Source organism: Amblyomma mixtum, chromosome 3 (assembly GCF_055824585.1).
Source record: "Amblyomma mixtum isolate Tamu chromosome 3, ASM5582458v1, whole genome shotgun sequence".
Taxonomy (NCBI): Eukaryota; Metazoa; Arthropoda; class Arachnida; order Ixodida; family Ixodidae; genus Amblyomma; species Amblyomma mixtum.
In genome coordinates, this window is record NC_143014.1 from 244,987,057 (window position 1) to 245,012,917 (window position 25,861).

Genomic DNA, 25,861 nt, shown 5'->3' on the forward strand with positions numbered 1-25,861 from the left:
GTCACTGCGCCTATCGCGTACGCTTTGTGCGGTGTTAGATATTCCGCCGCGTCCACGTAAGCGGTCGCGGGGTAGTCCTTGTATTTGGCGTGTAAGGCGCGGGCTCTCGCCTTGCGCCTTCCCTCGTGGTGCGTAGGGTGCATGTTCTTAGGTAGGGGTTTGACAGTGAGCAATCTGTGTACTTCGGGGAGGAGTTGTTTCGAGTCCTCGGTTAGGGGTTCGGCGTTTATCTTTATACGGTGTAGGATGGCCCTACCTGCCTTGGATCGCGTGAGACGTGCATACTGGGAAGTGAGGTGTGCTTCGCACAGTTCGGGTAGCGTGTTGTTTATGCCAAGGGCTAGCAATCTGTCGGTAGGCGTGTTGTGCGGTAGACTGAGCGCTGTCTTGTAAGCTTGACGGATGAGGCACTCTATCTTGATCTTTTCCGCTTGATAGAGGCGCAGGTACGGTAGAGTGTACACGAACCTACTGAGGACGAATGCTTGGATCAGTCGGCAGAGGTCGTTCTCCCTCATGCCGCGTCTCTTGTTTGCTATTCGTCGTATGAGCCGGGTGGTTTGATTGACCGTGGCGGTCAGTTTGCCTATCGTTTTGCTATTCCTGCGGTTGCTCTCAATGAGCATCCCGAGAATTCTAATGGTAGATACTTCCTTGATAGGGTGTCCTCCTACATTTATGTGTAGTGAAGGTGGGGGTGCCTGGCCTGTGAGGCTGCCTCTCGGTCTGTCTCTGAGCACAAGCAATTCTGATTTAGGATGCGAGCATTCGAGCCCCGCGCCAGAGGCATGCGACTCGATTACGTTGACGGCCTCCTGCAGCGTCTCCTCTATTTGGCCGCCACTGCCCGTGGACATCCACAGGGTGATGTCTTCCGCGTATAAGCTGTGTTGTAGACCCTCGATTGCAGCCAGTTTCGGGGGTAGCGTGATTAGGGAGAGGTTGAAAAGGAAGGGCGAGAGGACCGAGCCTTGTGGCGTGCCTCTGCTTCCTAGGGGGATGGGATCGGACGTGAGACCTCCGAGCGATAGCTCAGCCGTTCTCTCCGAGAGGAAAGAGCGAACGTAATAGAACGTTCTCTCCCCTGGGTCGATGCGCGAGAGGTTCGTGAGAATGGCTTCGTGTGAAACGTTGTCGAAGGCCTTTTTTAGGTCTAAACCTAAGATGGCCTTCGTGTCTTTCCTGTATGAAGGGTCTAGGACGTCTCTCGAGAGTTGGAGCATGACGTCTTGCGTGGATAGGTTCGCTCTGAATCCTACCATCGTGTGTGGGATGAGGTCGCGGTCCTCCGCGTAGCTTTGTAGCCTGTTGAGGATAACGTGCTCCATGAGCTTTCCCACGCACGATGTTAAGGATATGGGGCGGAGGTTTTCTATAGAGAGTTTTTTGCCTGGTTTCGGGATGAATGTGACCCTGGCGTGTTTCCATACCTGCGGGATCTCGCCTTCCCTCCAGTACGAATTCATCAAGTCTGTCAGTGCCGTCACCGACGTCAGGTCTAAGTTTCTGAGTGTCTTATTGGTTACTCCATCTGGTCCCGCCGCAGAGGTGGTGCGGAGTTTGCCGAGTCCAAACCACACTTCGGCGTCCGTGATGTCCGCGTCTAGGGTCTCGTTGGGGAGTCCCTCGTACGCGGGAAGCGGGTCTGTGTGTGACGTGTTAAGGTAACGGTTTCGCAGGTCTGCAAGCAGCTCTGCGTTCGTGCCTTGGTGTTGGTGTATGAGCTGTGCAAGTTGATCACGCTGTGTGGACTTCGTCTGCGTAGGATCTAGCAGGTGCCGGAGCAGGAGCCATGTTTTTTTGCTTCCCAGTTGTCCGGTTAGATTGTCGCAGATCTGTCCCCATTGTTGTTTCTCCAGTTCTAGCGTGTACGCTTCGATCTGTCTTTCTAGCTGCGCTGCTCGGCGTCTGAGCTGTCTGTTGTGACGCTGGGTCTTCCAGCGTTTGAGTATGCTGGCGTTCGCCTCCCACATGTGCAGGAGTTTCATGTCCGTGGTTTGATGTGGGTCCGTGGTTTGTGTGTCTACCGTGGTGGCTGAGACGTCCTCTTTGAGCGTGCGAGTCCACTCAGCGAGGTCGTCAATGTGCGTGGGTGCGGTTTGTTCCCGGAGGCGTCTGAACTTGGTGGTAGTGGTGGTGGTAGTGGTTTATTAAAAAAAATAATAAATAAATAAAAAAGTGAAGCAAAAGAGTGTTGCCGGCCGCGGCAATTGCTATCTAATATCTTAAGCACCCGAGCTGCAGCCGGCGGAAATGAAAGGGAAAGGGAGAGGATAGTGAGGAGAAGTATAGAGGGGAGCGACAGCAAGAAAGGACAGGGGAGAGCTTTGTACACTATTTACAAAATACAAAAGTAATCAAGTTCGCGCCGCTCGCGCGCTAATGTCCAAGCATTGTCCGAAAATAAGTGCGCGCGAGCGGCCATTGCGCACAATTACTTACACAAGAAGTCTGAACTTGTCCCAGTCTGTGATTCTGGTGCGCGCGGGTGGGGGTTTGTGTGGCGTGGTATTAAAAGTCGTGGATACGATGTAGTGGTCGCTGCCTAGCGTGTGTCCGGTGTTTGACCATTGCGCTTCGCGCACGTTTTTGCTCAGGGTGAGGTCTGGCGATGTGTCCGCACTAACACTATTGCCGATTCGCGTCACCGCTTGGGGGTCGTTTAGAATGGTGAGACCTAAGTTTTGGATTGTCTGCCACAGCCTAGTGCCTTTGGGGTTGGTATTGCGATAACCCCAAGCCGAGTGGTGAGCGTTAAAGTCGCCCACTACTAATAGTTGTGCTCTGGCAGCCAAGCGCGTGACTTTTTGGAGGAGGTCAGGAATTCCCGGCCCCCTGTCTTTTGGCGAGCTGTACAGATTCAGTACGAAGAGGTTGGCATCCCCCTTCTTTCTGGGTACGATTTCGAGGAGCGTGTATTGCGCACTCGAACTGTCTATGGTGTGTTGGATCGCGGTTATGTTCCTTTGGACCAGCGTCGCAGTGACCGGGGCTAGCGTCGCCGTCGAGTCTGCCGGGGTGAAGGCTTTAAAGCCCGGTAATTTGACCGGGCTATTGGATTCCTGGAGCGCTATAATGTCCGGCTTGTTTGCCGAGTGTTGAATGTGAAGCTGCAGGTTGCCCCGCTTGTTGCGGAACCCCCTGCAGTTCCACTGCCATACGTTAATTTGCTGCTGCCGAGGGGCCATGTTGCGGCAGTTGGGGAGTCAGTGTTTGAGATGGGTTTGGGCTGGGTGGGAGTGGGAGTCTAGCTTCAACGGCCGTCAAGCGGTCCGAGAATTGTTGAAAGACGTAATTTAGTCTGTGCGCAAATCTGGCCTCAAACGCCGCGAATCTCAAGTCTAACTCGGCGTTGAGTGCGGATTTGATAATCTCTTCCGAGGCAGTAATCTTTGCGCTGACTTTGTCCATTATGGTGAGTTTGGCTTTGGGTTGCGGTTCCTCCTCATGGGAGGCTTTGGCGGTGCGTTTCTGGCCTGCTTCCACTTCAGTGGGGGCTGGGCGTTTAAGGCTGGCGGGCGCGTCGAGTTCCATCGCTTTTGTGGGAGAGCTCGGGGTTTGCGTCTGCGGTTTGCGCGTGGGCGTCTGCTGTAAGGGTGGTTGAGGTGTAGGTTTGCTTAAGGGGGTTAGATTGGGTGTAGGTTGGAGACGGTTTTTAAGTTCTGCCATTTCTCGACGCATGGATGCAATTACCTCCTCTAATGTGTGTATTTTTCCTAACAGCTCCTGTTCCCGAGCAGTGGCTTTGGAGGCCATGGCCGCCCAGCTCACCTGTTTTCCGGAGCGGCTGCTGCTTCTGTCGGAGCGGCTGTAGTCGGCGTTCCTTCGGCTGGCACTCGAATCTCTACTTGAACCGAGCGGTGGATAGGATGTCGATCGGTCGCGGGACTTGCTCTGCTTGCGCTCCTTCGGTGTTTGATTGGAGCGTTCCTTGGAGCGGGACTTGCGAAATTGCAGCTGCTGGTCCGGTTGGGGGGTGGAGCTAGCGTCTTGTTCGTTCTTAGACGGCTGGTGCGGGCGCTTGATGAAGCGGTGTTTGCAGTTCCTCCCGCCCGTCATGTGGGAGCCGTTGCAAACGATGCATTTGGCCGTGCATTTGGGTTCTTCGCCTTCGGGTGGGGCTGGGTGGTTCTCGCCGCATCTGCGGCATAGATGCGTCGCAGGTTTGGGACACACGTCGGTGCGATGGCCCGTCTAGCGGCAGTTAAAGCACGTCTCAATGCGGCTGTGGAAGGGGAAGCAATTGAAGAGGCCTGCCCTGAAGCATATCGAGCGGGGGACTTTTCTTCCGGCGAAGGTGATCACGATAGAGGTCGACCTGCCGAGGCGGCGGGCCGCCACCACGGGAATGTCCGGGTTATAATCGAGGAAGCCGTTGATGATCTCTTCGGGCGTCTCGTTCCAATAGGCGTTGTATATGATGCCCTTTACGGACTCGTCTGGCGGTGGGATGTATGCGGCCATGTCGTACGTTTGGTCACCCAGCTTGAGAGATTTGAGGTTGACGTAAACCAGGACTCTGGTCTTTACGGGGGTGCTGATGGTAAACGTGTTGTTGATGGGGTTGATACGGATGCGATCATGGGCTGTTGCCTCTTGATGCGGGAGGTTGAGTTCACGGCAAACTGCCGCGTGTATAACTTGTGGGCTTATGGTGCGTAGAGCCAGGCTACCTCGGGGTCTGACAACGACTTTATATTCGTCTGTCGGCAGGCGGGGAAGCGGCGGCTGCTTGCGTTTCGGTGGCGATGTCTCCTGTTTAAGCGTTGACTTAGACTTGTCCGTGGACGGGGGGGGGGGGGGGGGGGGCGTCGACAGCGACGCTGCGCTCCTGCGTCGACGGCGTTCCCTTGGCGTCGCGGGCGGTCTTCCCGGCGTTCGGGCCGGTGCGTCGATATCGGTCGTGAAGCCTAGTGATGAGCTCCCAGTTCTTGTCGGCAAGCTGGTCTGGGGTAGCGTCTTCACCTACTACGGTGTATTCCATTGCAGCGTTCAGGATGCCGGGCTCCATGACTGCGGCGGCGGTGGCGAGCCCCGGCGGCTCCGCGGCCCGCGCTAGACCTAGCGTTAGGCCTAGTCAGGTGGGGCACGGAGCGGCGGTAAAAGCCCTGAAAGCGGGCTAAATTCGGGAGTCTCCGGGCCAAAAGTGGTGTCGGTGGGAGCGGACCACTTTCACTGACCTTTTGGGACGAGGCACGGGGCCGTAGGTTGAAAAGAATCGCCAAAGGCGGGCTGTTAAACCGGAGCTCATGCGACGCGCGTCCACACGGCTCGGCGGCTCCTGGCGTTCTCCTGCCGTAGTGGGAGTATTATTTTACTGCAGCCATGTAGAGCGCGAATGCAGCTCGCCAAAACCTCATATGTGCCGGCCGCTCCACGATTCGGCGCTGCGTGTAGCAGACGACGCGCCCGGCAGGGAGCAAGACTCAACTGCAGCGCCGTTAGTTCTCGTGACCGCCGCTTGGGACACTCTTCTCCGCTGGGCGGTATGGGGAGCTGTGAAACTGAGTTGGTTCCAGTAACGTTGCTATTTACAGCGTACGCCCGTCTGCTGCGCGATGTCAGTGCACGTTAATGAACCTCAGGTGGTCTGAATTAACCCCGAGCCCTCCACTATAACGCGTCCCTCATTGCTCGCCTGTCGCTTCAGGGTTCATTCGAATGCACGTGAAACCGGCGGCAGAGATTATGCGCAACTTCTAATGCGGCATACTATCCACGCCAGCACAAGCTTGCCTTTCGCGACATTCCATGTTTGCGTTCAAGTCATGCTTATACGCAGCACCCTCTGTTCCTGTGACTGTGCAATGTACAAACATTGACAACGCAGCACAAATAAATTAGTAAATATACAGTGACACCATACACGGTGACTGCGAGAAAACAGATCAATGAGGCAGTGGACAGAACCTCCTTGGGACAGGCATGCAGTGAAACCGGAAGTGGCTAGCAGATAATTTTCCCACGACCCCTCGCACTGCTGCCAGAAACAGACCACCAAAATCACGTGGCTTTTCTCGATCGGGAGACCGTATTGTCCGGCATGGAGGAAGAAAATACTAGGAGTGAGCACGGAGGAAAAAAAAACTAGGAGAGAGTGCGCTCAGCCTCTGCTAAAGTCCCTTTATGAGCTTTTCTAAAAAAAGCTAAGTACCGAAAACGTTTGCGGCGCCGCCGACGCACACTATTGGACAGCGCCCACTTCCGGTTGAGAACTGGTTCCGTTCCGCCATGTTCTTCCTAAGTCGTCCGGCTGCATAGTTCGACGGCGCTTGCACGCTACGTTTCTTCATGACGCGAGAAGCGCCCGGACTAACCTCGACTGATCGAAGCCATGCAGAGCTGCATCTACGTTTTGCCAGATTACTGTAGATGATCCTGACCTGGTTGTCTCGAAGTTTCCTTGCCGGCTTTAAATTGAGCGATGTCGCGAGCGGCGGGCATTTCGTAGTTCGGCGACTGACGAGCACGTCTGTTGCTTACGGCGCCGCCGAGTGATTCAGTTGTTTTGTGGGCGCAAGTCAGCCCAAATAAAGAGCTTCCTTTGCAAGTTTAGTTGCTGTCTTCCTGACCGCTGGACTGCCGTCACTACAACGTGACAGTATAGTTGGGCTGGCCACGGACATTCAGCGGAGGTGACTTTTTTATATTTGTCGCTGTTTGCTGGAAGTCACTTTAGTTTATCGGACGCTTTTTTTGTGTCCGCAGCAGCACATGAAATGCCGGGCTGTTGCGCCTTCGGGTGCTCAACCCAGTCAGGAAAAGGGCTGGCGTTGTTTTCAGTGCCGCTGGCGAAGAACGATATTGTGCGACAGAAAGCGTGGCTCCACAGGATTGGGAGAAAAAATTTCAAGCTGACGAATTCTAGCAAGTTATGCGATGTAAGCTCAATTCCTGTTTTCCATCGTTGAGATTCGATGCTATAGTAGCAAACTTTGTCTGGCGAGTCAGAATTGGTAAAGCTCCCAGCTCGCACTATGCTTGACGATTGTTTGATTACGCGCTGCTGTCCGCCTTTGTCATTTCGTAAACATGCATGTCAGTGCAAGTATGCGCGCGTATTTCAGCCTACGGCTCAATTCCGGCACCTACTGCAGCTGGCCCATTGAGATCAAGTAGCCAAAAACTTTTCGCTCAGTAATGCGCCCTGAAACCGTAGCCTCTTGCGAAGTGTTCTGCAGTACGCCCCGCCAATTCTTAAGCCGACCAGCCGGCTTGTCAGCGCCTGATGACAGCGCTGAGCGGCAAAACGAGCGAGAAACAGTGCATCTGAAACAAATGCTCTTATTCTCGCTTGATTCGCGCTCCGCGCCATGATAAGGCGCTGACAAGTCGACGCTCGCGCGGTACTATTAAAAAATTGGCGGTGTGTACATAACTCGCGCTCCAATTAGATGAATTTACATGTGTTCACACTCGCGCATAGCATGTCTGATTTATTGGGGTGTTAGCTGCACAAGTGCTCTACGTGCCAAAAGTTTGTGACGCGGGCGCAAAGGAATTTTATTGCTGTGCGAAACCAAGGGTCAGTCTCAGCGTCCAGTGCCCATAATATTTATTTCATTCTATTCCCGCCATACAAGTAATCCGTGAGGCAGCACCGCAATTATTTCGCGCATACCGGCCCCCCGCAGACATCGGCTTCCCTGTCTGTCCTAGAAATTCATGAAGGGACTTGAGTGTGCTCACCTGCACAGCTGGGTTTTTGTATTTTTCATCTTCATATATATTCCTAATACGACTACCCTTCTTTAAAGCTCCATTTTACTGAAGATCAATTCGAGCCCATAATTCTGAGGAAGCTTGGCATAAAGAAACTGAAATGCACTGCTGTCCCGTCAATATTCTCCCACCGGCCAGCAAAGCTGCCCCGCAAACCGCCGTTGGTAGTATTTGCAATAATATGCTATATATAAAGTTGCACGCGTGTCCGTGTTCTCTCGCGAACTGGCCGCCGCACCACAACTGCAGTTTCGCCGTCTCCGACAAAACTCAACGCAAATCACATTCGGAGCGCATTACTGGTACGTTTCCCTTGTTCTCATACCAAGCTCATTTACTACATTTTTCACTGCCCCTTACAGCAAAGCCGCGACTCTGCAAGGTCCGCCGTTCCAGTCCATACAACCGCGCCGCCGGAACGCGTTAGGAAGAACATGGCGGACAACGCGAGCCGCAGGGGAAAAGGGGGTAGGAGAGGAGGGACTTGTCGCTACTTAGCAAAGCTGATCTAGGGACTTTAGCCTCTGCAAGCCATCCTCCTCTGACGCCGCTGCCGAGGGCCCTTTTGCGCACTGACTCTTGTGAAATAGGCCCTCCACAGTTACCAGACTGCCAACCAGCGGTGCTTTTTAGTGAACGTCCGTGCTCCGATGTAGCGCAGAAGCGCAGCGCCTGTGTTGCAGCTTTGGCGGAATGCGTACCGAGCTCGAGGTTGCCTGAAGGCTCCACGTCTCAACACTTCTGTTGATTACACTCTTGAGTTTTTGGGAGCACTGTAGAAAACTGCAGGTGAACTTTTCATCAAAGATTGCGGCCGCGACCTCGTCACCGTTCAACTGTGGTTCATAAAGAGAATGGAGAGGAATTCCTTTCGTCGTTATACACACATACGGAGCGTTTATTTCAGCACATGCTATAAGCGGAGAACTCGAGAGTAGGCGAAGAAAACGAGCCTCTAAAAAAGGGCGCAGTGGCTTCCAGAGCGCTCACGGCGGACCGACGTACGCGTGTTTAACGAGCGTTCTGGCGCGCTGCGCAAGATTCTATTTCTCGGCAGGCGGACTTCGGCCGGCCCATGGGCCCGCCGTTCTCCGCTATTCTCGAAGCACAAGTCGCGCCGAGTACGCTCGCGAACAATCGCGGTTCCGACGTGAAATGCAGCAGTGAAGTATTTCTCTCTCTCTCGCTGTCCAGAGAGAGAGAGAGCCGGCGGCTTTACGTCTGCCCCTGCGCGGGGTCTCCCGGCCACTGCGCACAATCACTTACAAAAAGAAGTAAACCGTATGTACTACATAGCCGCGCGCACGTATCGTCCTGTCTCGGACTAATCACGCGCGCGGCACAGTGCACTAGCGGCCGGGGTGGGACGCCCGGCCGCGTATACCGTCCGAGGTAGCACCCACGGAGCGTTCGTGTCACGCGTGCACTACATGGCGAAGAGCAAGCGGGAAGTCAAGTCCGCCTGCTCGATGAACGCACAGAGGCTCACTATTGTTCTGTCACGGATGCGCGCACTGCCTCGCGGCCACAGGAGCGCTTCGAGACTGTCCGGGATGATTCCCAGCGCCCTGTAGGCCGCCAGCACCTCGCGACGCGGCACTGCACTGCAGTAGCGGCACAGCGAAGGAAAATGTGCTCCAATGTCTCCACTGCGCCGCAGTCAGCGCACGCGTCGCTCGGGGATGGTGGCCGCTGCGTAGAGCGAGCAGTTTGTGCTCACCACGGAGCCGTCAGTGAACACAAGCAGATGATCGCGCAGTTGCTCGTAGAGCGAGAGAGCGAAACCGAAACCAAAATCCGGTTAAGAACTACCGCTGCCTTGTCACGTGAGGGCCCTTTTACCATGATGCTTTCCACTATATTTTTTATGACTAGGCTTCAAGATTGTGACGTCATGCTCCCTCCTAGTTTTTTCTTCCTCCATGGGAGTGAGCCTTGCGTCTCTATTCTTCAACTTACAAATCTACTCCACCTTGGGGGATTCCCCTAAACATTTGACCAACACACTTCCCACTTCGAGTAACTGATCAATTCGCTCTCGCCCTATCATAAGCTTGCCGTCCCGGTTAGCTCAATTGGTAGGCGACTGCTCCGGTGAAGCGGTGGTCCCGGGTTCGAACCCCGGACCAGGACGAATTTTTCTTTAACTACGAAGTTTCTGAGAAAGCTGTATAGCTTTCCTTTGTAGCCGTATGGCTGCGCTTGGGTGGATGCCAATGAGTAATTACTCCCTTATTACAAATCTACTCCACCTTGGGGGATTCCCCTAAACATTTGACCAGCATGTTTTCCTATGTAAAATTCCAGGCTTTGGGAGGAGGGTGACCCCCCCCCCCCCCATAAATCCTCCTCTGCCGTGTTAATATAGGCACTGTCAGCCCTCGCCGTTTTTGTCACCTCTATGAGTGCCTCTTGGAGTTGTAATTGTTGGCACTGCCAGCATTATTAACCCATTATGATACGAAATTTTGCATTCAGGGACGAGAACCCAAACTTTTTAGTATATTTGCCCATCCTTTCTGCTATATGAGAAACCATTCCTGTTGTAGGGTTCGGCACGCTGCCACCTCTTTTTGCACATGTGTTGTGAACATTCCGCGAGAGGGCAGTGGCCTAGGCTGCGCGTCCTGTTTTGTTTGTGTTGTTTGGTTTTAGTGCGCGCCGTTAGAAGGGGAGGAGCGGCTCGAACGCCCATGCTCTTCGGTTGGTCTCCCCGCTCGTTCTTGCGTTTTCCCTTGCCACTCCAGACGGCGGGTCTCTCTGCCGACAGCGACCTTGGGCTCCTGTCCCCCATCTTCCCGGAATCCTGTCTCCCGGGGGGAGAAGCCGCCGGCCATAAACAAGCGAGAACGGTCTCGGTTTCGTCGCGTTACGCGACGTGCGGTATACTAGGCCAGCACGGTTAGGAACCGAAAGTGTCCGTTGGCCCCAGACGTCTAGCGCGCATCCGGTCCACTTGGCGGAGGATTGCGCAACCACGTAGGGAGGAATTTCGGGGTGAGGGAGAAACCCTGACATCAGTTCTGAGCTTTCCCATTCGTTAAAACTGACGTCAGGCGGGAAGCGGGAACACAGTTCACAGTTCAATTTTGCGTGTGGAAAGGGGCGCGGGATCGGGGTGAACTCGTGAAGAGACCCGCGCCCGAGGGCTTTTGTCTCTAGCTACTCGTAGCTGTCAGGCGCTCGGTCGGGCCGAGCGCGGAGGTAGCGGCCGTTGAGAGCTGGTGCAAGGCGCGCCGGTTCGACTGTTGGGACGTGGTGTCCCTCGCCTCTGTGCAGGCGGTCGGCTAGGCCGGCCGCGGATAGTTTGGCCGTACTGAATCTTGTACCCATCTGTAAATAGCCTGTATAAAAGTTCATCGTTTCTCTCTGAATCGCTTCGCCTGGAAGTCACTTCATCGAGAAGCCCTTCGAGCGGTGCATCCAGTTGCTGGAAACCACCGGACCAACACCACCGGCACAACTTTACTCCTGTCATGGCGAGCCACACGAAAACATGCTCTGAAGATAAATACAGTAATCAAGACCAAGAACAATATACTGCAGGTTTTTCTTGTCCTCAATGATGCAGCAGAAGGCACTGTTGGCACAACCAGCTGCCCAAACATATATCCAGTGGAGGCAGGTTGCAATATTCAACATCAAGCGCAGCATTATAAGGCAGGTTGACTCTAAGCTGTGGTGTGACCAGGCATGGCAGCATTCTTCATGACCTTGCTGAAAGCAGGCCCATGCACACTTATTCAGCATAAAACAGATGGTTGTGCTATCCACCAGAGAGCGTGATTAAAGTGTGGCCAGTATGTGGGCCACATTTAGGCGTGTATAGCAGGCAAACAACCCGAGATCAAAAACATTGCTCAATGATCTCATGCATGAAGTTCTAAATTCATTCTCACAAATCGACTTTTTTTACAACCTCACGGGCACGTAACAGCTCTCCTCACAAATATCATTATGTTCACAAATACGAAGCCTCCTTGCTTCGAAGCTGGACATGAAAAGCTTCCAGGACAGCTTTTCAGGAAGCTTAAGCTTAAAATCAGTACTTTTCACTGCATTAAGGCTAGGTAGTTGGTTCAGAAGCATCATGAAATACACGACATGATTTAAGACGCACAGTATGTAAAGAAAAGGAATGAAATATCATACACAGCACAGAGTAACAAGTTCGATGTGAGTGGCACCATCTGTAAGAATTTATACAAAAAAAGAGAACACAAACAAGCTTTCTCTTCAAAGTGTATGCTAAATTTTGTTTCTTCCTATCTTCTATATTTTGGCAGCAGCTGTGTATTTATGCACAGTTTCACTGAGCGAAAATTTTGTGCCCTTCACCTCATTTGTTGAAATGAACCTGCTAGACCTGTGATTAACACGAGACTACGATGAACCCGACGTAACTATAGCAGCATATTTCTTCAAGCGCGGCCTGCAAGTATACCCCAGGGGCGCATACCTCCGCCGTCGCTAAACGAAGCGGTCAAAAGCGGCTGAAGACACTGCGCACCATGGTGGGCTACCGCAATAAGCGAAAGTTCCTTCCTGCGCTTGCCGCATTTGCGATAAGTGCCTTCGCCGAATGCTACTTGATTATGACGAAAGGCGGACTGTTTGGTTCGAATAAGAGAGAGAGGGGATGATGCGGAGGCGACGCTGCCCAGAGCAATAACTGGAAGCAGCCGAGTGTCTCGCACGGATATATTTCCGAGGTCTGCTGTGGTAAAGAACGGCCAAAAACCAAGCGTCCCTCGCACTGGAGTGTAGAATAGCTCCTTCGCTTGGTTCGAAATCCAGCGAACAGTCTAATATGAATGGAAGACCATTAGAACTTCGGTTTTTCAGTGTTCAGCCTGTTGAATGCATTTGTGATGTATAACGCATGACTGAAATTTCTCGTAAAGCTTTTCCTAGCGAGCTGAGGTAACAGCGTTGAGGCGGGCGTGCAGCAGTTTATCGACGCCACCTACAGTCGCATAGCTCGAGACTCCGGCATCCGTGCTCTGGCGCAGCCTTACGTGGCGTGTTCGCTTGTGTCGTAACGTGTAAAATGCTCTATAGTGTTGGTTTCCCGAAAAGCTGCTCTGGATGACACATTTGAGGGAAACAGTGGAATGACTGCAGCGCAGGTCCTTGCCATGTCTACAATGAATGTCTTATAGATGCCCGTGTGATTTGCTGGTGGCTGGCGAGAGGTGCTTCTGGAGAATAGCTGGCTTTCCGACTACGTCCTTGATATTCAATTTCGTCGTTGCTTTTGATACGGCAGCATTTAGGTCGTCGTCACACTATACAGAAAGGAGAAAAAGGGAGTAAGCTCTTCTCCAGCGCACACCCTCGTTTAAAAGGCTGCACCCAAGAGGAGAGCTTGCCTCCTTTTTGCTCCCATATAGGTGTATTCCTGTTCAGAGTGCGCGCAGCTTCCGGTGTCTTCGCAACGAAATTCCCTGATTCAGTCACGTGACCGACCTTGCGGCAATCATCATCAACCCGCCCACCGTGGCAGGTGGCAACCTGCTCACCGGGTTGTGAGCAAACTGCCCACCTTTGCCAAATTCAATGCATTTGCCACCTGCCCATCGTGGCGCTGCGCATGAGCCTCACCGGAGCTTGGTAAGAGCAACCTGGGTCTCCCAAGCCCCACGGGTGGCTGAGTTTTAAGCAGCCACCTGCCGGGGCAGTGGGGCTTCACCATCGCACCACTGCACTAGCATTCGTACCCAGACTCACCGCGATCTAAGAATGCGTTTCAAAGGGTCATGACGTCTTCAACACCACGTGACCATCAGTGGACTTATCACAAGGCACAGCCAAATATGAAAACCTAAGGGCCTCCAAAATTTTGAAGATCGCCTAGCACAGAAAATGGATTAAAGTGGTTTGGTGGGTCAGATGAGCATAATCACATATTATAATCCAACGGAAGGTACTGGAACAAGAAGGTGATGACTCCTGCATACCAATCAAGGGCAACGGAACCTGTTCAAACCTCTGCCTTCGCGAAAAAATAGTATGAAGAGAAGACGATGACGAGTCCTTTCCCCTTCGTCATCCAGTTTGTGTGTGTCAAGAAGAACATTAGACAGTCATTGTAGACACCATAGCAGGTAACCTAAATGCTACCGGATTTTTTTCTTTGAAGAGTGTGGTTAAGAAGGCGCTCAAGTTTTTGTTCTTCCGCTGCTGCATGTGCTTCTGGTGGGTGGTGGATCGCTCTTCTCGAAGATGAAGTTGGGCGGGGGGGAGGGGGGGGGGGTAGATCGAGGGACACGGTGGGCGGGGGGGGGGGGGGGTACCCTGTATGAGTCCTACGGGACAGCTTTCTGTGGCTACTCTTTGGAAGCTACGAGCGCGTACCGGCAGCTTATGCGCCTGTCGCCAGTGTCTTTCGCTCGTTAGTGCGTGTGAAGTGCGCACTTGTGCAGGCCTCTCGCCTCGTGCTCATAGTTTTCATTGAATAGACACAGAAAGTTGTCCCCGAGTATGGAGTGGTGCAGCGGGGAGGTTTCTGCGGTATGTGCTTGTAGAGCGTGGAGGCTTCAGACACGACGCCAAGATTTTCCCTCAGTTCCACTGCTACTGTTATCGCAGTAAAAAAAAAAAGGGCAGGCATATTGCAGGTACGGCCTCGAACGTCCGTTGGTGTGCAACTACCTCAAGGCAATGCGACAGACGATGCACTGACATTTCCTGCGCTCATGGAAGGCGATGGCGCTTGGTAAAATTATAAAGAACGCTGGTTTTCTTGAGGGTTTCCTCGCCCAACTGAATCAAACTTGTCGATCGCACTCCGCTAAAACTTCCTGCTAAGACACCTGTCCTGCCTGCGCGGCGCTGCGGTTGGCGCAACGAAACCGAAAACAATCGTCGCAACCATTTTTGACGCGACACCACGCGTTGCAACTAGAGGCGGCGCCGTCGTGAATTCTCGTGCCTCGAGTTCAGGTTCGACCTTTGGCGCCACGGTGATAGTGGCTTTTGCAATGGAAATAAATACATTCTAGGGGTGTGCGAATATCAAATTCTTCCAATACGAATCGAATACGAATACTTGGCTCCGAATATCGATTCGAATATCAAATAATCAAGGACCGATGCATTTAACCACTACAAAACATTTATTTGAGCACCCAAGAACATCACAGTTCAACTATCGATGATTAAATGAACACAAAAGGTATGTGTGGCTGCACAAAAAGTATCAGACTCGAACATTATTTTTAGAAGAGTGGAAATATCAGAGAAGATGGCTGGTACACAGCATTGATTAAGGCTAGCTTGCAATCAGCACGAACGCGCGTTGCTGGGTTGAACATAAAAGGTTGTCGTGAAGGAGAACCCGCTGCTCCACATGTTCAGGCAGTAGTAGTTCCCTTCTAGCTGAAGCGACTCATCCAGCCACAGAAAATGCCCTCTCACTTGGCACTGAACTGGCACGTATTGCGAGGTACTTCGTCAACAGCTCTGACTATACCAGCTTCGCAGGTATAGCCACAAAGAAGCTCATCAGCGCAGTCAGCTGCGGCATGGCCCTCGGAGGAAGGAATGCGCATTGCTGCGGGCGCTGCCTTGTTGTTATGTCTCTGCCAATAGGGCTTGCGGACCGAAATAAACGACGGTGCTCACAATGAATTTTCGGCTAGATACGAATATTTCCGCCGGGTCGAATATTCGAGACAACACGATTACCTGGATTTCGAATCGAATACGAATACTAAAAGTATAATATTCGAATTATATTCGAAAATTTCGAATATTCGCACACCCCTAATACATTCCCTTTCCGCAATGGACCGCCTACGTGTAAGCTCTCTTGCCGTACACAGCTTCAGCGAGACTATTGGGGCTATGTATACGCTCGGTCAAAACTCAGCCGCATGGTCGGCTCTTATGAGCATTATAACGGAGGATTCACGGCACCCTTAAGGACTAATGCGGCTGGCAACGGCTAGACTAAACGCTCCTTTTGCCTTACATAATTTAACACCTGGAAGGGTGCCTAAAATCTCCTACGTGCAAGTGGATGCAAAGCAAACCCTGCGGGGGGTAGACTTTTGCCGGGTTTTGTACATGTCGCCTCCTCGCTGTTGCAGTCCTTGCGCCATTTGCGTTTGTCACACGTGCGTTTAGATTCGCTCTGCCTACCTGTCGCTGCTCTGACCGCACGGCCTGTCGTACACTGTAAATTTCCCATTGGGCAACGTGCACTGCAGTTTTGGCGGTGAGGCGGAGTCTTTTTTCTCTGCTTCTTCATCCTGGCGTTCCTCTGTTCGTGCAGACCGCTGAGAGCACTAAGCGATCCGCTCGACCTCGCAATCTTCGGTCTGCCGGACAGGCGGTGTGCCTCGATCCGCCCGTCTCCGTTTTTTCGTGCCATTCACCCTTTACAGTCTGTATGCATACGGATCGAATAACATTCCATGCGTGCTTTCAACTGTACCCTTTATTCTTCGTTTTTGTACTCGGCACACCGCTCACACAAACGTGTGCAACGTAAACATGTTTGTCACTGTTGCTTCTCGACTTCGTCTCATTCCTAGCTTACGAAAGCCTCGTCATTTTGGGACGCTATTCTTCCAGACTAGTTTGAACTTATGTTTGCCTATAACGTTCTTTAAATTAAAGAAATATAATTGGTTCTGCCAGCAGATGAGCTTAATTGTTGCAGTACACTCATGTGGGTCTGTTCAAATTTTCAGGTCGTTTTTGACCCTTTAAGCAAGGCGTCGTCGGCATGAGCCCCCATCACCACCGACGGGACAGGCCCAGTGAAGAATCCACACACGGGACTGTCCGCTCCATGACAAGTCATCATCTCATCTCCAGCAAGACGCGGAGGAGTCGGCTGGCGCCGCCTCTTGGCTCCCAAGCGCCAGCCACGGAGCCCGTGGCGAGGGCCAGCCGACCAGGCAGGAAGCTGATCCCGGAGTTCCTTCAGAGGCAAGAATCTCGCTGTATTCGTGGGATGCTTAAAGGGTTACAGACGCAAAATTTCGAACGCGCACAAGCGACATTTGTTTCATGGGCGATGCCTTCTAGAAAGCTTCGGTCGAAAGCATTAGAGTCGAACATAATTTAATATGACATTGAATGTTGTCCGAGGACCCGCTAAGGTTTTTGATCTGAGTGGAGGGACGTCAAGGTCAACCTGCTCCAATTCTGGTGACGTCACCGAAGCCAGTGGTTGTTCGAAGGACTTGCCCGCGATGCCGGCCTCCTCAGAAATGTGGGAGCCCATGCAGGTTGGCCGGTCGACCGTGACGGCAACGTGCACTTGAGCGCTGGCGCCGACCACGTCCGAAACTGGCAGTAAAAAAGCGTTTGTAATCATTAAATCTGCGCCCTGACGTTTTAAGCTAATTTTCATGATTACTACGCCCAAAGGCATTTTTACAAGGCGAAAATACGGACGCCCCATAATCATGTACCCTTTTCTGGGTGTGTTTAAAGGTGTACTGAAGAGGAATCTGAACTCTCCTTTTACCGCTGGAACTCGATCTACACGTTCCGAGCGTTCTTAGGAACTTCGAATTATTGCCCTGTGCGGCCGATTTCCAAAATTTAAATCCGATTAAACGTCCCGGCTCCTGCCTTTTTTTTCATTTCCGCCGACGGTGGGAGGAGTCAACCAACCTTTTAATCAGTCGCATGGCGGCTTGCCGCTCTGCCATCGGCGGAGTGATACGTAGTGATTGGCGAAAACAAAGAGTCCACGGGTATTTTATTTCCGTGGGCCTAATTCGCAGCTATGTAGTCTCTGACTAGATCTATTTATTCACGGAAAGCTAAAAAACAAAACAAAATAAAAGCGAAAGCAAAGCCGCCACGTGACTGCCTGAGAGGCACTCCATGCGCTGGATGACTCCTCCCACCTTCTGCGGGGTATTAAAGAAATGGCGGGAGCCGGACGTTAATCCGATTGAAATTAGGGAAATCAACCGCACAGGGCAATCATTCGAAGTTTCTAAGAATGCTCGGAACGTGTAGATCGAGTTCCCGCTGCAAAAAGACGAGTACAGATTCCTCTTTACTGCACCTTTAAGCTCGTTTTGCCTGCAGGCTATCACCGCCGAGCTCTTTTGATAGCGTTAGAACAACGCTGCTTCTTGTGTTTGATTCACGTTGGTGGCACAAGCACACTGCACAGGAAGAATAGCTTAGTAGAGTCCGCGCCTCGTCTCTTTATTTCTTCCAGTATAGGCAGCGCACGCGACGGCTACCACATGTGAGCTATAATCAAGTGCTCATGAGCAATCCGCGCTATAGATAGTCTGGAAATGCATATTGGCCTCCAGCGCATAGATTCTGCGCTGTTGTAAGTGGGTGGAGTCCACACTGGCTGGGGGAGGTCAGCGTGCACTGCATTTCTTTGCCGCATGCGATGAAATTCAGGCGCGAAAACGGGGACGTACCAGGTATGGCTTATTGATCTCCTAATCTGCTGGCGGCAGCTAAGGGCCTTGAAATTCTCGACCAGAGCGTGCTGTGGAACCCGACTTCCGCATTTGTCGCGTCTCGTAAATAACTGATTACAGCCAGCCATGCATGACTCTGTCCGTCGCCAACTGAAGGAACGGTGTTCTAAGAGGGAACAGCCATTTGAGAATTTGGTGCTTTGTGATGGCGTGGTGTTAAGCATTTCGCTTAGCGCTGGTTTCACTTGCAAGGTGCGCCACTGCGAGTTGCGCCATTGCGACGGTCGTGGAAAGCATCCACGGGGTGGTGGATGTACCGAAGGTCGCGCGCCCCTTTCACTTCGTTTCGTTCTATGAGCATTGTACATGAATTGATCACGTTAAAACTCCATTTGGTTAGCTAGATTCCGTTCACCCAGGCAATTAACTTGCTTGCAGTTCGGGGCTAATCGCTTGCATCTGACCTGTAACGTATTTTTTTTTTAATTTTCCGGAAAGGTGTATCTGTGCAAAAACACTTGTTATGCGATGTACAGTACTCACGGATTGAAATAGGACACTCGGAGCGCGTGGCCACGCGCCTCGAGTGTCCTATTTCAATCCGTGAGTACTGTACCTGCTGATCACTGCCAGATTAAATGCTATCGAATCCAGTAATAAAATAATAATCAAAATAATCAAATGTGCAAAGAAGTTAGCAGAAGCAATGAAGTACGGAATGGAAAATCAAAAAGGTGTCCATTACTCTAAACACATATAACGCCACAGCAACGAATAGCTCCTGTTCAGTCCGTACTTCTGCCCTCGAGAGCTGCTAACGCGCTGTCGAGGAGTTCTCTAATAGGGGCCTTCGGAGGTCCCCCCCCCCCCCCCTTTTTTTCATCCTTTTCTTTTCTCCTTGCTTCACTTCGTTCAAGCATTCTTAGGATCGTAGTCAGAATATTTTAGGGTGCTCCTTTAACAACTATTTTTGGCTGTGCATTCAACGTTGTGTACCTAAATCTATCTCATTTGAGACCGTACAGTACACTTCCCGTGTGGTTCGGGGAATCAGAAGAGCCCAGACATATTGCAGCTGCTCAAAGGTTCTAAACTCGAACCCTACAGGCAGTTTTTTGAGCCAAGCATATACAAGCAACAAAGCGTCTTCCGTTTCGAACGCCGTACGCTTTCTGGCACTCTGCCTTACAGGCGGCGGAAAAGAACAACGGCAGCTTCTGCCATGTCCACCGCTCTCTGCTGGTACACCCGTTCGAAATGGAAGCGGAACCGTGGATTGCAGCCCCTAGCGAGGCGCATGACAGACGGCTCTGCGGCTGTGGCTGCAACGGGTTCCACGGACGGATGTGATGTGGCGTCATCTGGCTTCAACAGGGCCCCGTCTGGGGCCCCTGCCTTGCGTAGACGCTCTCCCTCTCCTGCCCCATGTAAGTGAACGTTCAAGAAATGGGTTGCACACTTTGGACTGCTTTCTTCGAGGACACTAAACGGTTCATATGATCACAGTTTAATTACCGTAACTCTTATTTCTGATTCGTAGCATATGCAAACGAGTTATACGCGGGATTAATTACGCTGAATGGGTTGTTTTTGCGTTTTGATCTTTATTCTGCATTGTTAGACTTTTCGATGTCGGCTTGCAATCTGAACCCAATGGAACTCAGATTGTTGGATATAGTGTTTAATGAAGTCTGAAAATTCTTCATTAGATGGTAACAATGTTGATCAGCTGGCTGGACTGCAATGTTGTTATTTATCGAAGTTATTTCGTGGATCGGCTTTCTCTCTTGCATTCTAGATCATCACTGACTGTTTCATTCGCTCTGGGAAATGTCCTTGTGGGTGCGCGTGCAAGCGAATCATTGAGTGTTGGAAGGCAGCTACAACCGCTGGCGATTGGTGAATATGCTAGGCTTAGAGGGGCATAGAAAGCAAAATTTTGCTGGCGTGCTTTCATCTGTGAAATGACAGTTTAGACACTAGTATACTTGGATCATCTTGTGGTATTCCCGTACGATGGCTAAATTAATTATATTTGTATTTCTTGATGCTATTTCGGTTTCAGCTTCATCAACTGAACTATGGCTTCGATGTCACAGATGCTTTAGGTCAAGTAAGGCATAAAAAAAACGGCAGTATTATCGCTGATATGTGATTTAAATTCTCTACAACGGTTTAGCCACCCTACTTCAAGAGCCGAAAAGGCAACGAACGACGCCTCATCGATGATATTTCTCGTTTTTTTGTGCTTCACGTTACCTCAAGCCACTTTTCCCACCACATTTATTTCGGTTGATGAAATCGAAACCTCTATTTAGTGGTCCCAGGCGAATACCACATGACGATCCAGGTATACTAGCGCTTAATGCGTCATTACAGAGAAGAAAACATGCAACCGAAACTACGTGTCTGTAATTAAAGAACCACAAGCGGCCGAAATTTCCGCAGCCCTTCACACACGGCGTCCCTCATAGCCTGACTCGCTTTGAGACGTTAAACCCCATAATCCCAGTCTTTTAACAATTTTTGAGTAATAAAAATCAACGCACTAACATCAGTAGCTCCCGCTATGCACACCAAACTTCTCGGAGTCATTGGCAAAGATATGCAGACGAGGATTGATGTAGTTGCAAATCAACTCGGGTCTAGCCGCTCCTGCTGCTGGGCTAAAATAGAAAACGTCGTTTTCAGATTTTCATGTCTGGTCGTCGTTAATGGCGCTTCGCTCAGGCAGCTTGATAGTCTGTGAAAGGATGAATCAGCGCGAGACGCAAGGGGGAAGATAATCGAACGGGAGGTCCCACCTACGGTTTTTTACCATGGGATTTGTTGCTTTATATTCCTTGTGCAATTTGTTGTTAATTGTCGCTACACTTTCACCTTCAACCCTAATATAGGGCGTTTCCTTGGAGCAAGCCGACGTGGACCGGTCGGCGTTACTCCGAGCTGTACTTCAGCTACACAGGGTTACAGCTCGGGCCGGATGACTTGTGCTGCTGGCACGCAGCCCGACTCCCGACCTCGCAATGGCGCCGTAACGGGAGCGGGAAGAATCCCTGCCATCCGTGCGTGCCGTGCGTGCCATCCGACTCCATGCGCCGGCCACCGATCGGGACTTCGTGAGTGTGCTGGCCATTCTTTGTGATTTTCTTCCCCTGTCTAAATTGCGACAGCCAACGAGAACTGTCAGGAGCTGCTACGGGGCATCTCGCCGGTGGCTTGCTCGAAGTTTGATGTCTGGCTAGCGAAAAAAAGTCACACAAAAAATTACCGAATAATCAGACAAAACGACGGAGACCAAAAATAATCGCGTCCTAGGCACGAAAAATAGTCGCGTAAAACTTTTTTATAACCAGAAATTTATATCAAAATTAGCACTTGACGTTTTGCCAGAAGCTATATTCAGCGGCCAGAAAACCGGCGATGGACTTCGTGAAACGAGGCGGGATCTAATATTGTGTCCTCCTCCTCCCGATCAACACTAAATAACACAATGAAAAGAAAGAAAGGAATACAATGCGCAGCCTCCTCCCCACGCAGTCAGCTCGCTCAAGATTGACTGGAACACACAAGCCTCGACATGGCGTCGGCGTTCCCGTTTTGGACCCGCTTTTGGTGTCGCACTTTTGCAGGGCCAGCGGCCATCGAGTGAGCATACCGTATGCGGACTTGCTACGATGACGTAGCGGAGAAGATTATGATTGGTGATGATCTCTCCCACCTTAGTTCCGGGGTGGATTATTGAAACCCGTGATTAACGAATTAAATATCGTCCTATTCGATTCGCTGAACGAAGCAAATATTCATTCAGAAAATTATTGGAAAGGAAGAGAATATGTTTTAAAGATTTGGAATAGTTTTGAAATAATTCGGGCTAACTGCTAAAATGGCTCTAAATAGTTTTCTTCTACAACCGTTTCCTAAACAGGGTCCATTCGAGCGCCGCACAGTACGCTGCCGCAATGCATATGTGACGGGAAGGCAGGTTTCATCGGCACGACGCGGTCCATTCGTGAGGCGGCGTCCACAATGCTCATACAACGCCTCCAAGGTTAGGCGATGTAGCAGGGCTCGCGCAAGTATTCTGAGCCCTGTCTTAATGCCCAATCTGAGAATCCGTGACCCGTGCATTGCTCTCGCCGCCCTCATGTACTGACCTGTGCTGTTAGTTCATTCCCTGTCGTCAACAAGAGCAAAGCGCGATTTTCTCAAACGATCGATATGAAGGTCGCCGATCTTCTACGCTGACTTCATGACGCGTATTCTTTTGTAGAGATCAGTGTCGCATATTTTAGCAGCTACAGCCATAAAGCTGTAAAGTTTTAGCGCCTTAACGCAGCGCCGCTGTTAGCGCTTCGCCGTGTCCCACATTCATTCGTTTCGCACGAATACTGACGCAAGTCAAATATTCGATTCGTATTCGATTTGGCTTTTACCTACACTATTCATATTCGATTAGATTTTCAAAAAATTTCGTTCGCACAGCCCTCTTTCTGATGTCATTCTAGAGGCCTGCGTTCGACCCCAGGCGGTCGAAACTTCAGGCGCCCTGCGCCGCCACCGATCGGGACTTTTTGAGTGCTCTGGACATTCCTTGTGCTTTTCTTCCTCTGTAGTAGTTGTCACAGCAAACGAGAACACGCAGGAGCTGCTCTCGCCGGAGCCGTGCTCGAAGTTTTAGGCCTAGCTACCGCAAAGAACACCCACACAGATGTATCGTATTATCAGGAAAAAAGTGAGAGAAAAAAAAAGGGTGTCGTAGGCGCCAAGAACAGTCGCATAAATGCCTTTCTGACCAAAAATTTAGACAAATATAGATACCGTAGGTTTTGGCAGAAGCAACACCTGCGGTTAATAAAACAAATATTTTTAGGGGAATCCCCCAAGGTGGAGTAGATTTGTAATAAGGGAGTAATTACTCATTGACGTCCACCCGAGCGCAGCCATACGGCCACAAAGGAAAGCTATACAGCTTTCACAGAAACTTCGTAGTTAAAGAAAAATTCGTCCTGGTCCGGGGTTCGAACCCGGGACCACCGCCACACCGGAGCAGTCGCTCTACCAATTGAGCTAACCGGGACGGCAAGCTTATGGTAGGGCGAGAGCGAATTGATCTATAACTCGAAGTGGGAACAGTGTTGAACAAATATTTTGACTGACGGTGGGCTTCGTAAAACGGGGTGGGATCAAATGGTGTAAAAAAACGCGTCGTATAATGTCTCAAAACACGGCTCGGGGCATGAATGAAAGGTGTATTGAATAAGACTTCCCAGCAAAACTATTTTCAATTTGTAAAGTTCCAGAAATAAAACATCAGGAATGAATCCCACTAGATGGTTCATCTAGTCGAGTTGGTTCAGGTGAATATTGAAGAAGGAGCACAGAAACTCGATGAAGGACAGATGGGGCATCGCAGTATTAAAAACACATTTGAAAACCAATAAGTTCATTTGGTACCCATATTTTTTAGTTACTTTGCCTTTAAATCATAATTGTGATTTTAGCCGTGTCTGCAACTTGCAGAATGTTCCTCGTGTACTTTCTGCAGCTTGTTGAGCTTACTTTCATTGCCTGCACTTTGAATGAGTATATATTTAGCATGTGTTTCAGGCAGAGCAGTTGGTGACAGTTAACAAACATGCTTTTCTCGTTTCCTTTAGACCACACCGCTGCCTTCGAGAAGATCTATGCAGACGAGCTGGGCAGGGCTGCGGAAGGCGATAAAGATAAGGAGAACGACGCAGCAATGCCATCAGTCAAGCAGAGTGAGTGCCAATTGCTGCTCCGTGAGGTTTACAGAAATGTCAGTACGAACTTAAAACCTGCGACTTTCACAAGTTTTTTTCGTTGTAGAAAACGTATGTGCACACTACTGAACTAATGCTTTTTGTTGTTGCATTACTCCAAATTATTTCGTACTATATTTTAACTACGCTTGCCTTCTCTTGGAATCCACTTCGTTAGAAAGTTAGGTGGGCGGATGAGATTAAGAAGTTTGCGGCGATAGGGTGGCCGCAACTGGCAAAGGACAGGGTTAATTGGAGAGACATGGGAGAGGCCTTTGCCCTGCAGTGGGCGTAGTCGGGCTGCTGATGATGATCCGACAACATTTTCTCTGAAACCTTTTCTTCCTCTTCCTGGTCTAATAAAGAACAAGATGTGGATATCATGCTAGTAAGAAAACATTGTCAAAAAAATCTGTTGTGGCTTGTAAAGCATGTAGGTGCAAATATGGCATCGATGTCTAGGTTTCTGTTGAATTTGCACACTGTGCGCCGCAGACCAGCACTTACCCCTGCCTCGCGGTGCTCGTAGCAAAAAGCAAAATATGGCTCATAATTGGGTTCTCCCTGTGGCGTCGGATGAGCGTGGCCCCAGTGGGCAATATCGCGCACTATCGCTTCTGAACTGCTACTGCATGGGTCGAGTGTTCCGCCGCCTTGTTTCTTGCTATGAGAGACTCCTTGGCACGCGTCACACCGGCTGCAGCATGTTGTCAGGGGCCGCATCTTTTGAGCCGCAAACACGTGCACTGATGCCACATGCGGGAGAGGTATACTGTGCTCTAAAGATGACTGCAAAAGTTTTCTTGTGGTAGATATCCAGAAAAGCAGCTTAAGTGACTGCCTTCTCAATTTGGCTGGATAGCATTTGCAAGCTAGAAGGAAAATAGAATTCGGTCGCTGTGTGACAGATTTAAGCCGCATATGTATGTTCTAGGGGCAAGATAGAACTAATTAGTCAACCTTAAAAGCTCTGTGAGCCACATTCGTATACACGTTTTGGTTTTTTTGAGAAACTTGTGCATGTGAACACACTGAAGGAGACCTCGCGTGTTGGAGGAGGGTGATGATGGCATGGCTGAAAAAATGAACCGAGCAGGGATGTAAAAAGTGGTTGTCATGTTATTTTTTTCTTGTTATCTTAACATCCTTCTCTAGTGATAGTACTGAATCAGGTTGTGATGTCACTTACTGCACCTTATTTTTTGCACGCGATCATGTTAAGGTTCCTGAAGAGTTTTTATTTCATTGCCTTCATAAGTAGCGTACCCTAACATAGCCTCTTTTCCGGCAATCATCTCCATCCCGTATATCTTATTTATGGCAGCTGTTATTACCTTATTAAGTCATATTTGCAGTTCCTCTGACGACACGTCTTAACTGCGTGCAAATTCTAGTGCCACTGGGCGAGATCAATAAACCAGAAGCCTTGAAGCTGGCGTCCCCGGCTGCAGCAGGAGGAGCCGTGCACAGCGGCAGCAAAGGAGATGAGCCTGTTGTGAAGGTGTCCGTTGCACGGGGGGCTGACCTCTCGGCGAATGCCATCTGTCAGACGGGCGGCCGTGGTACGCTTCCCGTCAAGGGGCCAGTCACGAGGCCACCTCTCGAGCAGTCCTTCTCCTTATTCTTGTGGGAAGCTTATCTTCTGGGAAGACCAATGGATTTCGCCGTAGTGCAGCTGCTAAGCTGTCCACCAGCTCACTAGACGAGGCCAAAGCAGGTCAGTCAATGCATGCACTTTGTGGTTCAGTTTTAGGCAAAGAGATTTCTGTATCACAAAGCAGGCTGTTATCTTCTCTTCAAATGCTAGAGTGATGAAATTCAGTTAATTCATATCGCTGTTTTGAATGCACACAATAATCTATTTCAGGAGAATTTTGCCATTGCTGTAAAGCAGAAGTAGGGGCGAGGGAGCTTTGATCCTAAATTAATGGGGAGCAC

The 25,861-nt window shown here is 50.6% G+C and overlaps 1 protein-coding gene across 3 annotated transcripts in view; it reads left to right on the forward strand.

Moving 5' to 3' along the window:
* Nucleotides 1–25,861, forward strand: part of LOC149354226 (uncharacterized) — a 40,419-nt gene that overhangs the window by 4,745 nt on the left and 9,813 nt on the right. For 2 of the 3 annotated variants that reach the window (XM_089577474.1, XM_089577475.1), the window contains exons 2-6: nucleotides 16,422–16,662; nucleotides 19,329–19,564; nucleotides 21,035–21,256; nucleotides 23,798–23,902; nucleotides 25,318–25,640. In XM_089577474.1, coding sequence (XP_089433600.1) covers nucleotides 16,457–16,662; nucleotides 19,329–19,564; nucleotides 21,035–21,256; nucleotides 23,798–23,902; nucleotides 25,318–25,625 — 1,077 coding nt within the window. In that variant the 5' untranslated portion in view covers nucleotides 16,422–16,456 and the 3' untranslated portion in view covers nucleotides 25,626–25,640. The remainder of the gene's footprint in view (nucleotides 1–16,421; nucleotides 16,663–19,328; nucleotides 19,565–21,034; nucleotides 21,257–23,797; nucleotides 23,903–25,317; nucleotides 25,641–25,861) is intronic. The other variant, XM_089577476.1, reaches the window with a different exon arrangement.